Source organism: Lepidochelys kempii, chromosome 25 (assembly GCF_965140265.1).
Source record: "Lepidochelys kempii isolate rLepKem1 chromosome 25, rLepKem1.hap2, whole genome shotgun sequence".
Classification (NCBI taxonomy): domain Eukaryota; kingdom Metazoa; phylum Chordata; order Testudines; family Cheloniidae; genus Lepidochelys; species Lepidochelys kempii.
The window spans coordinates 2,079,479-2,096,036 of record NC_133280.1 but is presented as its reverse complement, the minus strand read 5'-3'; the positions used below and the strand labels follow the sequence as shown (position 1 = coordinate 2,096,036).

The 16,558-nt window shown below is 48.4% G+C and overlaps 1 protein-coding gene across 1 annotated transcript; it reads left to right on the top strand.

Annotated features, from left to right (window-relative positions):
- Nucleotides 1-1,451: 1,451 nt before the first annotated feature.
- Nucleotides 1,452-4,932, top strand: VMAC (vimentin type intermediate filament associated coiled-coil protein). The gene is made up of 2 exons (XM_073323890.1): nucleotides 1,452-1,694; nucleotides 2,392-4,932. Exons 1-2 carry the CDS (start codon nucleotides 1,504-1,506, stop codon nucleotides 2,747-2,749), a joined length of 549 nt encoding a protein of 182 aa, XP_073179991.1. The 5' UTR covers nucleotides 1,452-1,503; the 3' UTR covers nucleotides 2,750-4,932.
- The last annotated feature ends 11,626 nt before the right edge of the window (nucleotides 4,933-16,558 follow it).

The window sequence follows — 16,558 nt, the reverse complement described above, 5'->3', positions numbered from 1 at the left end:
TGTAAAGGACTTTTTACTGTGCCTCACCCAGAGGCCGCTAGCTCAGGACCTGGAGTTTAAAGAAACGTAGGAAATAGGCTTTCCCACAATCAGGGTTTACTTTCCACAACATCAAAACAGCTTTGCGCAGCCCCGCCGCTTGCATCAAGAGGAGGCATTGCACGTTGGGATTTGAGGCTTGTATGGGTCATGTCATTTGTGTTCAAAAGAGTAGCGGCCATAGCCACGTGGGCACTGCTTTGATGTTGTAGCTCGTGCGCTCACCCTCTGGCCCCCTCAGGCTAGCAAAGCGTGATAGCATAAAGAACAGGAGCTCTTGTGGCACCTTAGCGACTAACCCATTTATTTGAGCGTGAGCTTTCCTGAGCTACAGCCCACTCCATCGGATGGATTCTGTGGAAAGTGTAGCAGACTTTATATATACACAGAGTATATATATATATACAGAGTGTGTGTATATAAAGTCTGCTGCAGTTTCCACGGCATGCAGCCGATGAAGTGAGCTGTAGCTCAGGAAAGCTCATGCTCAAATAAATGGGTTAGTCGCTAAGGTGCCACAAGAACTCCTGTTCTTTTTGCGGATACAGACTAACACGGCTGCTACTCTGAAACCTGTCATGATAGCATAAGCCTTCCTACCTCAAATCTATTGGTCGCGGCTGGAGGCTCGCTCCCAGGTGCAGCGTAGACATACCTGTTGTAAACTTGAGGAATGTGCTTGGGCCATGAGAAAGAGCCATCCTTCCCCACTGTAGAGTCTGTACATTAGTCCAGTACTGCAGCTGGGATCAGGCTGAAGCAGCTGGTGCGCGCGTGTTTGTTTTTATGGTGTAACTGCTGTCCGGGAACTCTCTCCTTGCTAAACTTTGTGCCCCAATCAAACTGTAAACCATTTTCTTTCCTGCAACAAGTGTGTGTCTTGTTCTGGGAAAGAGCTTTATGGAAAGAAATACAGAGCAGCTACAGTACCCTGCTAGCATAGAAATGGACTGGAATTTTATGCATTATTTATGAATGTAAACCAGAAGCTATCTAAATCCATCTTTTTCCACACTTCATGAACATTGCTTTTCTGGCTGCACTCTAACCAATTCACAAACAGTGAGTATACCCCTTTGCTCTCTAAATTGTTGTGTTATCAAAAGTGAGACGAGGTGAAATTGGGCAAAAGAGTTGTAAGGATCTTTCAAGTTAGCACTCCCCTACACGCTACCTGAAGCACCCCTCTTCCTAGGCTGCCCCAGCCCCCAAAGCACCCCTCTTCCCAGGGTGCCATCCGCCTGCCCCAAAGGGCCCCTCTGTCGGGGGGGGCATCTCCCTGCCCCCAAAGGGCCACTCTGCCCCCAGAGCGACCCCGGGGCCCCCAAGCCATAGACCCAGGCCAGCGATGGAGCGGGCTGGCGGGGGCGGGGCTTTCCAGGCCCCGCCCTCGCTCCGCGGCCGGCGGGGCGGGGCGGGGCGGGAGCCCACAGGACGGGCTGGGCCTGGCCGGGCCTGGCCGACATGTCGGTGCCCCCGGCCGTACAGATCCGCGAGGCCAACGCGCACCTGGCGGCGCTGCACGGGCGCGTGGCGGAGCTGGAGCGGCGGCTGGGCGCGGCCGAGCGCACGGTGCGCGGGCAGGCGGAGAGTCTCATCCGCAAGGACGGCGAGCTGCGCGCGGCGCTGCGGGAGCTGGGGGCTGCCAAGGACAGGTAGCGCCGGGGGCAGCGCCCGGCCCGGCCCGGCCCGGCTCGGGGGCTGAGCGGGCGCCGGGCGGGCGGGCGGGGGAGTGAGTAACACCTGCCCCGTCCCGCCCGCCGGGCCGGGCCTGGCCTGGCCGACGTCCCGCCCCGGGCAGGGGCTGGGCTGGGCCGGCCCGGGGGGGCCCCGCTGTGAGACCAGCCCGGAGGCCTAGAATTAGCGAGGACGGCGGGGAATTGCAGAATTTTTTTAACATGGGCAAAACAATGTAGTTTCCCCTAAACTCCTTATCTAGAATGGCTGAACTGTTTTAGTTGAAACTTCCAGAAAAATTCAGTCCACGGGGTAGGCACCCAGCATGCAAAATTTCAGCCTGAAAGGTTAAAGTTTGGCAAAACTATAAGAAACAAGGTCTTATAATGGAAAGTGTTAAGTATCACGATTTGCACTGCCAGTGCTGTGTTAGAACTACATAAACAGCTGACCCAAAGAGAGGGGCATGAGAGAGAGATTCAGGAAGCTTGAAAGGGTACGGGGATCATTTCTTCAACATTTTATATAACCCTCTGTTTTTTGAAACTAAAAAACCCCTTAGGTCTTTATAGGATGAGGGCAAATAAAGCTGTCCAGTGAGGAACAGTAGTTCTGTGCATGGCTACATTCTAGTAGCCTTGTTTTGAGACTAGTTTTCTTCTGTTTTCTTCTAAGAGAAATTACTGCTCTGCAGCAGAAGCTGCTTTCATCTGAGGAGACGATTCAGAAGCTGTTAAATGTCATCCAGAAAAAAGATGACTTAATTGTACAGCTGAAGCACAGGAGTCATCTTCTGACTAAAATCTGCAGAAACCGACCCATCCTGGACAATCTTCTGTCTTACATGGCAGAAGGGGAACAGTTAAGTACCTTTCCAGGGACCCAAAGTGATTCCAGTTCTCCAGTTCATGACGAGTTCCAGGAGTCAAACTGCATCACCAACCAGATATCAAAGAACAAAGACTTCTCTCTCTGTGAAGATGACCTGGAAGATCAGGAATTGGATACGAGCCAGTTTGGGACGACAGTGTGAACTGAGTGTGGAACATGACCTTTATTACAAACACTCCAGTTCTGTTTTTCAATCTTGTCCTGAAAGAACCAGGTTCAGGTGGGAGTCTGTCCCTCACCCCCTCAGTTCTTGCAAGTAGCCTTTTCTATATCTCCTTCATTGAGGACTCAGGAAAGTGGGCTCTATGCAATACTACCTACCTGAGTGGATACTAACCCTTGGTGAAATGGGCACTTAAGGGTTTTCCACTGTTCCTTTATCATGGGGATCTTTTAATTCCTCTTGTCCTTCAGTTTTTACTTTCCTCTCTGACCCAAAACACTTCATGTTAAGGATACTTAAGTCAAATGCTGTATAGTAGACCTTCCAGCACTGGTGGCCAAATGTATCACCATCGACTTTCAGCTTCTGTTGGCCTAAATGCTGCTCCTCATCCAGGTCTGCTGTATATCAGAGCCATAGACGGTGGTTGATTAGAGCAGGATGTTTATATACCAAAATCTAGGACATCTGATGTCTGAGTCTATAAACCTATAAAATATTCTGCAGTCTTGGGAATGAAAAATCTAAGCGCTCAAAGTTCTACATGTTTCAGCTAAGGGACTGTTAAATTAGTGAAAAGCTATCTCTTCTGGGAAGTTTGGCTTCATTGGGTTGAGTTATATGTTGAATTCCTAACCTGCTGTTTTGTTTTTGAGATTAGATTTGTTAGTTAAGATGAATCAAATCTCTTTTCTTTTGCTCTATGGAGTTAGCACAGAAAGAAGGAAACTAGTGTATGGATTTGAGGCAGATTCACAATGTAACTGGAGGGAATCCATTTTCTGAAATTCACCTTCTTTCCAGATTGTGTGTTACCTGTTTTAAAATTAGAGTGGAGGAATGAAGGGGAAAATATCACATTCATTAGTAAGAGGTGTAGTCACTAGAGTTGGTGGTGGGATTTTAAGGAATATTATGCATAAATTTAAGTTTCTGGGTAGAAGGGTTGGTTTCTGACTTGATCACTCTCAGAGTTACATTTAAAACTTGGTAGAAAAATGAATCTATTTTAAGCTTTTTAAAATTCAGCCTCTACTGTCCTCTTACAGCTTTAAGATTGGCACCAGTCACTGCCTGGAAACTTTGCTGCATAAAGTGGCCAGCTGTAACCTCTCTGCCTTTGTCTAGAACATGTAGATTTTCTCTGTGGTCTAACCAGATTTCTTTTCCAAATTCATCTTGTTTAAACTCTGACTGACAGCAGCTCTATATGCAATTCCCTGTAGCTGGCTAAGTACTTTTTTATATCTCTCATAAAGACCTGCTTTTATATGGGATGTTCCTTGTTCAAAATTCTTCAGTGGGAAACAAAATGTGAGAATGGGTATTCCACTGCAAATAAGAGTAAAAGAAAAACTCTTAAAATTCCTTTTTGAGAAACTATTATAAACACATGCAACATATTTATACCACCAGAGTGAATTTCCTGTATTTTTATAAATCTAAACCCCTGACTACTCTTGGTCACGAAAGGTTCCTTTGCATTTCTTGAAAAACAGGGTTTTGGCAATTATGTCCTTGCCAAATGCTAACTCAGGTAAATACATTCTGCCTCCATATAGTCTCTGCCATTTACAGTCAATAAATAATTCTTAACTTCTCCTTCATCAGATGTGTGGGAACAGTGCTGGTGGCACAGGATGGACACAGTTACATACTGTGAGAATAGTATTTTTGTAGTGGGTGGAGTGACTGACCTTTGTTTGAAGAGTTTGTAAAAGCACTTGTTGATTTGGAATTATAGGTGCTATGTAAACATAAGGGATTATTATTTCTTTACAAGTCTACAGTAAATGTGCAAATCCCAAGCAGATGTACCTACTTTAAATCCTTTGAGAAAGAGGATGATATTGTACTTTCCTTCACCTCCTGTCCAATTCAGAGTTTTTAAAATCTTTTGCCTTCCTTAACTTTCCAGGCCTCTCTCTAAACTTTAAGGATGTAAACTTGTGTCAACATTTAATCCGTTTATCATCTGTTTGTTACTGTGGGTGAAGGGCTAAGCAATTAGTTACTGTTTTAAATAAAAACTCATTTCATTTTTCTCACTGATTATTCTACCAGTATCATCCAGCTGCCTGTATTTATTATTTGCACTTGCATATGTCCTCGCTTAAGTTTTTCTTGCAGGATACAAAATAAACATATTTTGGCATATTCAAGTCATGTTGTTTCCATAGGTTTTCTTTGCCTCTTCAGTTTTAAGTGACTCAACTGGTCAGCAACACCCAGGAACCATCTATCCAGTGTTTTCACTAGGCTGTTTACTTTTGTATTGTCTCATCTGATCTCCTTTCAAACTTGGCCCCTCTAGTTTGAAATGCCCTTTTCCCCGGCATTGGTAAATAATTCTGGTTGTTCTTGGATCGTTAACACATTTGCAAAACACAACTAGCTATCCTTTTCTGACCTCCCTAGTCCCCTGGGATGTTTTGTTTATGATCCTTTCAAGATGTATAATTACTATTGAATCTCCCTGTTACAATATTGTCACCTATCACCCAATTCACCTTTGTATGAAAGGGGCATGAGGCCAGTGCTGCCATCAGTTACCTGCAGTAGAATCTCCTTTGCATGTGGATAGGTGCAGTCCTGCACTCCCAACTCTCCAGCACATGATTGTGTAGTGTGTGTGAGTGGTGAAGGAGAGTTGGCACCAACATCCAGGGGCACAGTCATTGCTGATAGTACCTAGAGCCACTATTGTTTCCAGTATATAGGAAACAGTATATTATTTAATATATAAAAAGCCCTTGATGAAGGTTGCCAGCTGGGTTGTAAATTTCCCTTTATCGTCCACGTCTACTGTATGTGCCATTTTTCTTGTAGCCAAAGGAAGGGCGGGCTGTGTGCAGGCATATGGGAACAAGGCCTACCCAAATTGGGTGCCTGTTAGGTAACTAGTGCATTCTTTGATTGGCTTGGCTTCTTGGAGCCTGGGTTTCAGTCTGCTTTGAAAATGGGAGCAGGTGAGCTGTCAGGTGTGCGGGATACAGAGGGATTGTGATCGGGGCTGGGAGTGAGTCCTAACCTTTACAAGCATATTTTAGTCCTAGGGACAGTTCCAGGGCAGCAGGTGGTATTAGAGTCTTTCATAACCATATGTAAGAGAATTGTTGGCCCCTTACTAAAACTCAGAGGGGGAGTTTTGGTTGGCTAGCTCCCAGTACCAAAAGAAAGGGGAAGGGTCGATGGGAAATAGGGACTCAGACTGACAGTACCCCGGAACAATGGGGGGAGGCCAATGCTCCAGGTCAGCCAGATTGACAGAGCAGGCAGGCTAATGGAATCAGGAGGCCAGAGGGCTCCCGTCTGCCGTGTGAGCTGGAACAGAATGGGTCTGAGCTAACGAAGAGCAGGGGCCCGAGCTGAGCTGGGGAGCAGGGCCATGGCGGCCAAAGAAGCAGTCCATGGAGCAGAGCCGTAGCAACAAAAGCCAGAAAAGCAGCCCTGGAAACAGGTTGGTGCTGGGAGTAGATGCACACAAGCAGCCCACAGAGCAGACCTATACTGGGAGGAGAGCTGCAGAGAGCCAGAGGGGCCAAAAAAGCAGCCGAGGGGGCTGGAGGCAGAGTGGAGTTGGGGCTGGAGCAGTCTCTGGAGTTGGGTGTGGTGAGCAGCTGGGGAGAGTGAGGGGGGGACCCTGGGCAGCGAGCCCAGCACAGGGAGACGCCCCCAGCCAAGATGCTGTGGAGGCCAGACTTGGAGGGGGCTCATAACCCTGATGGGGTGGAGGGGCTGACACTGGGAAGAAGGGCCTTGCCACCTGGAGCCTGAAGGTGTGTGGCCACTGCCAGAGAAAGTGTCTGACCCATCCTGTAGCACTGCCAAGGCCTGAGAAGGAGGCCTGGGAAATGTGATGAACAGACTGAACTTCCCTTACATTCCAGAGACAACATGCCACAGAGTGGATAGAAAGTTGACTAGATTGTCGGGCTCAATGGGTAGTGATCAATGGCTCCCTGTCTAGTTGGCAGCCGGTATCAAGTGGAGTGCCCAAAGGGTTGGTCCTCGGGCCGGTTTTGTTCAATATCTTCATAAATGATCTGGAGGATGGTGTGGATTGCACCCTCAGCAAGTTTGTTGATGACACTAAACTTGGAGGAGGAGAGGTAGATACACTGGAGGGTAGGGATAGGATACAGAGGGCCCTAGACAAATTAGAGGATTGGGCCAAAAGAAATCTGATGAGGTTCAACAAGGACAAGTGCAGAGTCCTGCACTTAGGACAGAAGAATCCCATGCACCGCTACAGACTAGGGACCGAATGGCTCGGCAGCAGTTCTGCGGAAAAGGACCTAGGGGTGACAGTGGACGAGAAGCTGGATATGAGTCAGCAGTGTGCCCTTGTTGCCAAGAAGGCCAATGGCATTTTGGGATGTATAAGTAGGGGTATTGCTAGCAGATTGAGGGACGTGATCGTTCCCCTCTATTCAACATTGGTGAGGCCTCATCTGGAGTACTGTGTCCAGTTTTGGGCCTCACACTACAAGAAGGATGTGGAAAAATTGGAAAGCGTCCAGTGGAGGGCAACAAAAATGATTAGGGGACTGGAACACATGACATATGAGAGGCTGACGAAACTGGGATTATTTAGTCTGCGGAAGAGAAGAATGAGGGGGGATTTGATAGCTGCTTTCAACTACCTGAAAGGGGGTTCCAAAGAGGATGGATCTAGACTGTTCTCAGTGGGAGCTGATGACAGAACAAGGAGTAATGGTCTCAAGTTGCAGTGGGGGAGGTTTAGATTGGATATTAGGAAAAACTTTTTCACCAGGAGGGTGGTGAAACACTGGAATGCGTTACCTAGGGAGGTGGTGGAATCTCCTTCCTTAGAAGTTTTTAAGGTCAGGCTTGACAAAGCCCTGGCTGGGATGATTTAGCTGGGGATGGGTTCTGCTTTGAGTAGAGGGTTGGACTAGATGACCTCCTGAGGTCCCTTCCAACCCTGATATTCTATGATTCTATGATGTGTTTTCCTTTAACCTTTCCCCTATTTTCCTTATGTTTTTAAAGTTGATTGCTGATTAATACATTTTATTTGCTTTGAACAGAATCTAATGATCAGTGGGTCAGGGAAGCATCCAGTGTGGGGAGAGCATCCCAGAGTGGGGACACTCTAGCCCCTGCCCTAAGCAGGGGTGGCAGGTTTGTATAATTTTTGGTTGTGTCCAGAATGGTTCCAAGTTCCCCCCCACTGCTGCCTTGTATGCTGAGATTTTTTTAAATAATGTAAAAATGGACTGGAAACAGTAAGCATTTAACAGTGGGCAATATAGGGAAAATGTGGGGCTGTGTGGGGGGATGAGGGCTGGGGATGAGCGGTGTGGGAGGGGGCTCAGGGTTAGGGCAGAGGGTTAGGGTGCAGGGGGGTGAGGGCTCTGGCTGGGGGTGTGGGCTCTGGGGTGCAGCGGGGCTGAGGATGAGGAGTTTGGGGTGCAGGCAGGCTGCCCTGGGGCTGGGGCCAGAGAGGAGGACACCACAGTCGTCCCCTTCCCCCCCCCCCCCAGCTCTCTCCCTGTTGGCAGCAGTGAGCTCCAGGGGAGCGGCCCCCCCCCCGCCCCTGAGAGCACACTCACCCAACACTGTCACTGCACGTGCTCCTAGGGGCTGGGCCCCTCTCAGGTCAGGAAGTCCCCTTGCCTCCCCTATGGTGAGAGCTTGGGGAGGGGAGGGCTGCCATCATGTGTGCATCTCCTCCCCTCCTCCCCGAGCCTGTTGCCAGCGCCACTCCCTTTTGCAGCCGGGGAAGGAGCACAGCTCCAAGGGGCAGTGCAGCTGCCCAGGGTACAGGCAGGGAAGCTCTGGGGGAGGTGTGTGGGGCAGCAGGCGGGGCTGGGAGAGAGACCCGACCCGACCACTGGTGGAACCAAGGCCCTGGAGCCTGGGCACCATGGGCCCATATAACCTGCCGCTCCTGGTCCTAAGTGACTGAGCCCCCCAGGAATCCCCGGCCCAGCCTTGTTGGGGTTACGAGGACTCTGCCAGACAGGAGAGTGGAAGGGGGGAGCCCTCGAGGTCAGGCAGGCCTCTGGGTAAAGGGAGTGGGAGTGAGCACGTGGATCCTTTCACTAGCCCGTTTCACCGGTGTAGTGTATAATAGCGGGTCCAGTCCCCCGCTTACACGTGGAAGCTGAGTATGTGGTGTCCTAGTGATGGGGAGAAATCAACTCAAAGTTCATGTAATGAAGCTCCAGTTGCTAGGATTTATTTAAAAAATTTTTACTGTCTATTATGTTAGCACTTATATCTGAGTTGCCAAGAGTCAGCCGGGATCCAGAACGAGGAAGTGGCGTCTGCCGGGCTGCTCCCCCTCCCTATTCGACAGCAGCTGCTGCTGGTACAGGTAGAACCGGGTTGCTGTCCGCAGGCTGGAGGCTGTTTAAGGGGAACACGTGGCAGCACCTTATTTTTCTGCTAACCCTTCTGTCTTTCGAGTACCTTTGCACAAGTCAGCAGCTGTGAAAAGTGATCCTGGAGCAGCAATAGAAAACGCATGTTTCTCTTGGGCCGGCTGGTCCAACTTCCAGCTACTGCAGCATTACACTAAATGCTCCTCAGTTGCTAGGACAATTATTGCCTGGTGAACCAAACACGTCTTCTGCAGAAAAAGAGCCGTCTGCCAACAAACCCTGGCTGATAGTCAATCTGCTGCTGCAGGACAGTCAACTCTACGCATCACAGATGCTGCAGAGCACAGTCTTGTTGGCAGAGCTGGCGTACCTGTGCGGACAGAAGAGTAAACAACAGGCGGGGCAGTGACCCCGAGGGGTGAAAGTGGGCAACTAGGAATTGGAGCCCAGGTGTCTCATGAGCGTGTGCAGCTCAGCTAAGGGCATGTCTTCACTGGCCCCTTTACAGCGCTGCCATGGTGCACGGGGCAGGTCTGTCATGTCGTGTTACGTGCTGAAACTTGCACTGCTCAGGGGAGTTCTTTTCACACCCTGGAGCAAGAAAGTTGCAGTGCTGTAAAGGGGCAGTGTAGACAAGCCCTAACTTTGGAGCCTGAATTTATTTATCTGTTAAAGGAGAAAATACCCACTTCTCATGGCTATTGTGAGGCTTAATGAGTTTGCAGGTACTTTGAGAGTCCCCCCCTGAGGATTTCCCTCATGGTTTAATAATACCTTCAAATCCATTATCTTGTCACCCCCTCCTTTTCTTTATGAGGGGTCCCAGTTGAAGAAAATTGATGCCCGTGACCCAACAGAGCTGGGGATGAGGATTTTGGGGAATGGGAGGGGCTCAGGGCTGGGGCAGAGGGTTGGGGTGCAGGGGTGAGGGCTGCACGGTGGGGCCGGGAATGAGGGGTTCAGGGTGTGGGAGAGGGCTCTGGGCTGGGGCAGGGGGTTGGAGTGCTGGAGGGGGTCAGGGCTCTAGGGTGGGACTGGGGATGAGGGTTTTGGGGTGCAGGAAGGGGTTCTGGGTTTGGGGGGCTCAGGGCTGGGGCAGGGGATTGGGGCGCCAACTTCTATCCGGTGGCTCCTGGTCAGCAGCGCAGCCAGGGTGCAGAGGCAGGCTTCTGAAAATTATTACGAACCATTCTGCCAGCACAAGGAGCTCGGCGCAGCTCTTCGGTATTCTAAAACGATTTGGGGAAAATGTGCCGCCTTGTTCAGAAAGCTGGTGGGCGCCATGTCCGCAGGGGCTCGAAAAAGGAGGAGGAGGGCTGGAAACTACCTCGAAAATGCAAAAGCTCTTGCGGGTGACTTTTTGAAAAATACTTCAATTTTTCCAGAGGGTGGCTCTGAGCAGGCGTGACTAGTTGTGGAAAGGGGCCTGGGTAAAAGGGGCATCTTCAAGGCAACACATTAGCTAAGGTGTACACAAAAGGGGGGACAGCATTTGGAGGGTAAACGGACGGCTGCCCAAAAGTTACGGGCCAGGGTCGCTGTAAAAATTTTAAAAAAGGCTAAAGAGGTGATGAGAAAAAAAAACAAAGAGATGCCCCTTATTGGAGGCTCTCAGACTGGTGTGTCTGAGAATGGGGAGGCGGAATCTTACCTGCGGGGCGGTGGTGACTCTCACACAGAGTCTGATTTAGAAAATTCCCCAAAGGTCTCTCTGGAAGGGTCCCTCTCTACTCCTGATGATCCTCGCGTTGGCCCCTCGGAGTCTGACTCTCAAATAGCGTCTGACGTAGAAGACAGCTGATGGTCCAATAGAGGAACCCCCCCAAGTAACTCTGAAAATGCAAATGCAGACCCCCCAAACAGACGTGTAAATGGAGCGAGTGAGAAGTTGGTAATGAGAATTACTTAGATTTGCGGGTTCAGTGTATTGTGAGTAATTTTGTTTTGTCAATCTTGAGTGAATAAATTCAGCTCAGCAGGTCGTCGAAGCCGTACACAGGGAGATAGTTAGTTCTCAATGATGTTAACAGTAGGGTTACCCCTGACAATTACATTCAGTTATGTTTAGAAAGTCCTAATTTAACCAACCCTTTGTTTTCGGTAAGAAGAACTAGGGATGAGCTGTCTGCTGAAGAGTTCAAAATACAATACCACCCGACCCCCTTCAGGTAGTTGATAGCAGCCTTCAACTACCTGAAGGGGGGGTTCCAAAGGGGATGGAGCTCAGCTGTTCTCAGTGGTGGCAGATGACAGAACAAGGAGTAATGGTCTCAAGTTGAAGTGGGGGAGGTCGAGGTTGGATATTAGGAAAAACTATTTCACTAGGAGGGTGGTGAAGCACTGGAATGGGTTACCTAGGGAGGTGGTGGAATCTCCTTCCTTAGAGGTTTTTAAGGCCTGTCTTGACAAAGCCCTCACTGGGATGATTTAGTCGGGGATCAGTCCTGCTTTGAGCAGGGGGTTGGACTAGATGACCTCCTGAGGTCCCTTCCAACCATGATATTCTACGATTCTATGATTAAAGCAAGACCAACACGAACTAAATCATCAAGACAGGCCTTAAAAACCTCTAACAATGGAGATTCCACCACCTCCCTAGGTAACCCATTCCAGTGCTTCACCACCCTCCTAGTGAAATAGTTTTTCCTAATAACCAACCTCAACCTCCCCCACTTCAACTTGAGACCATTACTCCTTGTTCTGTCATCTGCCACCACTGAGAACAGCTGAGCTCCATCCCCTTTGGAACCCCCCTTCAGGTAGTTGAAGGCTGCTATCAAATCCCCCCTCACTCTTCTCTTCTGCAGACTAAACAAGCCCAGTTCCCTCAGCCTCTCCTCGTAAGTCATGTGCCCTAGCCCTGTAATCATTTTCACTGCCCTCCGCTGGACTCTCTCATCCTTTGTCCACATCCTTTCTGTCGTTGGGGGCCCAAAACTGGATGCAATACTCCAGATGTGGCCTCCAGTTCTAGCTAGGCAAAGAACGGATCTTTCAGTTTGGGGGCTGAACTAGAGAAAAAAATCCAGGTCCATTTGAACCACAACTAATTTTTCAAATTTTTGAAATTGAAGAAAAAAATATCTGGTCACAATTCTTCGCATTCCCCCTCCCCTCCCGGTTGAGTTTTTCATTTCAATTTACCTGATTTGGGGTATTTTCAATCTTCTTTGTTTTTGTTTTCAAATTTGGCCAATTTTTCAGGGTTTTTGGGGGGACAAAACTATTAATAGAATTTGAACCAAATTCAGTTTCAGAGTCTCCAAAAATTCATTTTCTGGCAAAAATTATATATGCCAAATAAAATTTCTTCTAGCTCTACAGTAGAGTCCCACAAGCACATACTAGGTTTAGTTAGAAGGTGAGTGCACTTCCTTTGCAGAGCTCCCTGCCCTGCCCGGGGTAGAATTGGGCTCCGCTGCATAGGGTACCAGCACAGCCCGACATGCTGATCCTGGCACAATCCTTCCCTTTCCCCACCCTTTGCCTGTCTTGTCTATTTAGACTGCACACAAAGGCAGGGACTGGCTGTTACCGCGTGGATGTGCAGTGGGGCCCTGACCTCAGCTATGCCCTGGAGATGTTACCATAATATGCATAATATCACATTAAAAACTTAAGACAAAGCTTATTTTGTTTAGCCTGTTCTCTAAGGTGAGCGCTGCAGATGGAGACTGAACCTCCTGTAGGAACACTGATGCAAGCAGGAGCAATTTCCCCCCCTTTTCATCAGGTGATACAGAAGCCCAATGCAGGGAAATCACATGCACAGACTGACCTCTTTGCTGTTAAGATCTGATGCAAAGAGCAGCACCCAGGAAGCCATTTGGCCTGCACAATAAGCTTCATTGGACCTACAAAACCCAGGAACTATTTGGTGTGTTCTTAAGCATCATCCACTGTCACTTTACCTATTAACTAACTTTATATCTATATCGATGTCGATATATACACAGACATCTCTTGTAACCACCAGCCCTGCAGGAGCATTTACTAATACACACCGGCTAGCATATATATTGCGTTGGTAATACTCCCTGAATATATGTACTCCAGACACTGAAGTTTTAGAATAGTAGTTCTAGAGCCCAAACTGGCCTGTACCTTTGTTATAATGCTGTGCACTTATTCATAGAATCATAGAATATCAGGGTTGGAAGGGACCTCAGGAGGTCATCTAGTCCAACCCCCTGCTCAAAAGCAGGACCAATCCCCAACTAAATCATCCCAGCCAGGGCTTTGTCAAGCCTGACCTTAAAAACTTCTAAGGAAGGAGATTCCACCACCTCCCTAGGCAACGCACTCCAGTGTTTCACCACCCTCCTAGTGAAAAAGTTTTTCCTAATATCCAACCTAAACCTCCCCCACTGCAACTTGAGACCATTACTCCTTGTCTTGTCCTCTTCTACCACTGAGAATAGTCTAGAACCATCCTCTCTGGAACCACCTCTCAGGTAGTTGAAAGCAGCTATCAAATCCCCCCTCATTCTTCTCTTCCGCAGACTAAACAATCCCAGTTCCCTCAGCCTCTCCTCATAAGTCATGTGTTCCAGACCCCTAATCATTTTTGTTGCCCTTTGCTGGACTCTTTCCAATTTATCCACATCCTTCTTGTAGTGTGGGGCCCAAAACTGGACACAGCACTCCAGATGACGCCTCACCAATGTCGAATAGAGGGGGACGATCACGTCCCTCAATCTGCTCGCTATGCCCCTACTTATACATCCCAAAATGCCATTGGCCTTCTTGGCAACAAGGGCACACTGTTGACTCATATCCAGCTTCTCGTCCACTGTCACCCCTAGGTCCTTTTCTGCAGAACTGCTGCCGAGCCATTCGGTCCCTAGTCTGTAGCGGTGCATTGGATTCTTCCATCCTAAGTGCAGGACTCTGCACTTGCCCTTGTTGAACCTCAAATTTCTTTTGGCCCAATCCTCCAATTTGTCTAGGTCCCTCTGTATCCTATCCCTGCCCTCCAGCGTATCTACCACTCCTCCCAGTTTAGTATCATCTGCAAATTTGCTGAGAGTACAATCCACACCATCCTCCAGATCATTTATGAAGATATTGAACAAAACCGGCCCCAGGACCGACCTCTGGGACACTCCACTTGACGCCGGCTGCCAACTAGACATGGAGCCATTGATCACTACCCGTTGAGCCCGACAATCTAGCCAACTTTCTACCCACCTTATAGTGCATTCATCCAGCCCATACTTCTTTAACTTGCTGACAAGAATACTGTGGGAGACTGTGTTAAAAGCTTTGCTAAAGTCAAGAAACAATACATCATCCACTGCTTTCCCTTCATCCACAGAACCAGTAATCTCATCATAGAAGGCGATTAGATTAGTCAGGCATGACCTTCCCTTGGTGAATCCACGCTGGCTGTTCCTGATCACTTTCCTCTCATGTAAGTGCTTCAGGATTGATTCTTTGAGGACCTGCTCCATGATTTTTCCAGGGACTGAGGTGAGGCTGACTGGCCTGTAGTTCCCAGGATCCTCCTTCTTCCCTTTTTTAAAGATTGGCACTACATTAGCCTTTTTCCAGTCATCCGGGACTTCCCCCGTTCGCCACGAGTTTTCAAATATAATGGCCAATGGCTCTGCAAACACAGCCGCCAATTCCTTCAGCACTCTCGGATGCAACTCGTCTGGCCCCATGGACTTGTGCACGGCCAGCTTTTCTAAATAGTCCCTAACCACCTCTTTCTCCACAGAGGGCTGGCCATCTTTTCCCCATGTTGTGATGCCCAGCACAGCAGTCTGGGAGCTGACCTTGTTCGTGAAGACAGAGGCAAAAAAAGCATTGAGTACATTAGCTTTTTCCACATCCTCTGTCACTAGGTTGCCTCCCTCATTCATTAAGGGGCCCACACTTTCTTTGGCTTTCTTCTTGTTGCCAACATACCTGAAGAAACCCTTCTTGTTACTCTTGACATCTCTTGCTAGCTGAAGCTCCAAGTGCGATTTGGCCCTCCTGATTTCATTCCTACATGCCCGAGCAATATTTTTATACTCTTCCCTGGTCATATGTCCAACCTTCCACTTCTTGTAAGCTTCTTTTTTATGTTTAAGATCCCCTAGGATTTCACCGTTAAGCCAAGCTGGTCGCCTGCCATATTTACTATTCTTTCGACTCATCGGGATGGTTTGTCCCTGTAACCTCAACAGGGATTCCTTGAAATACGGCCAGCTCTCCTGGACTCCTTTCCCCTTCATGTTAGTCCCCCAGGGGATCCTACCCATCCGTTCCCTGAGGGAGTCGAAGTCTGCTTTCCTGAAGTCCAGGGTCCGTATCCTGCTGCTTACCTTTCTTCCCTGTGTCAGGATCCTGAACTCAACCAACTCATGGTCACTATCTCCCAGATTCCCATCCACTTTTGCTTCCCCTACTAATTCTTCCCGGTTTGTGAGCAGCAGGTCAAGAAAAGCTCCCCCACAGTTGGCTCCTCTAGCACTTGCACCAGGAAATTGTCCCCTACGCTTTCCAAAAACTTCCTGGATTGTCTATGCACTGCTGTACTGTTCTCCCAGCAGATATCAGGAAAATTAAAGTCACCCATGAGAACCAGGGCGTGCGATCTAGTAGCTTCTGCGAGCTGCCAGAAGAAAGCCTCATCCACCTCATCCCCCTGGTCCGGTGGTCTATAGCAGACTCCCACCACGACATCACTCTTGTTGCTCACACTTCTAAACTTAATCCAGAGACACTCAGTTTTTTCTGCAGTTTCGTACCGGAGCTCTGAGCAGTCATACTGCTCCCTTACATACAGTGCAACTCCCCCACCTTTTCTGCCTTGCCTGTCCTTCCTGAACAGTTTATAACCATCCATGACAGTACTCCATCTAACGTAAGATGTTAGGGAATACTTGGCATAAGTCTTGGCTTGTGTAAATAGGAAAACTGACAGTATCAGGACATATAATTATTTCCTCATGACAACAGGAAAGGAGCTGCCCACATAAACATAGGAGGTGCCTTTATGCCTCTTAGTACCTGGAACACAGGTGTTCAGAAAAAATGACAAAGGCGTAGACCTTGGTACCAGAAATAAAGACAGAAAGTTGATTAATTAAATTCAGTTCCAAATGACGTATGCTGCACCTTCTTCTGGTAAAACAAGTAGGGTATAAAAGGAGGGCTCTGGAGGTGTAACTTTGGGGAGCACACCTTACATAATGTGAATGTAACACGGCTGCACAGGACTGCTCGCTCTTCGGAGGCTGGTATCATATAGAACCTTATTCCTGCACCATATTAATAACCCTGATGGACGGAGGTTATTTGGTCTCGAGTATATTTCATAACTAAATAAGGAACCGAAGTGTGCTCAAGCAATTGACTATACAATTTATCAACAAGGAGAAAGGTGGGTGTTGTTCCAGCATTGTTTGATAGATAGGGGTGCTACTAATGCAACGACAGACTG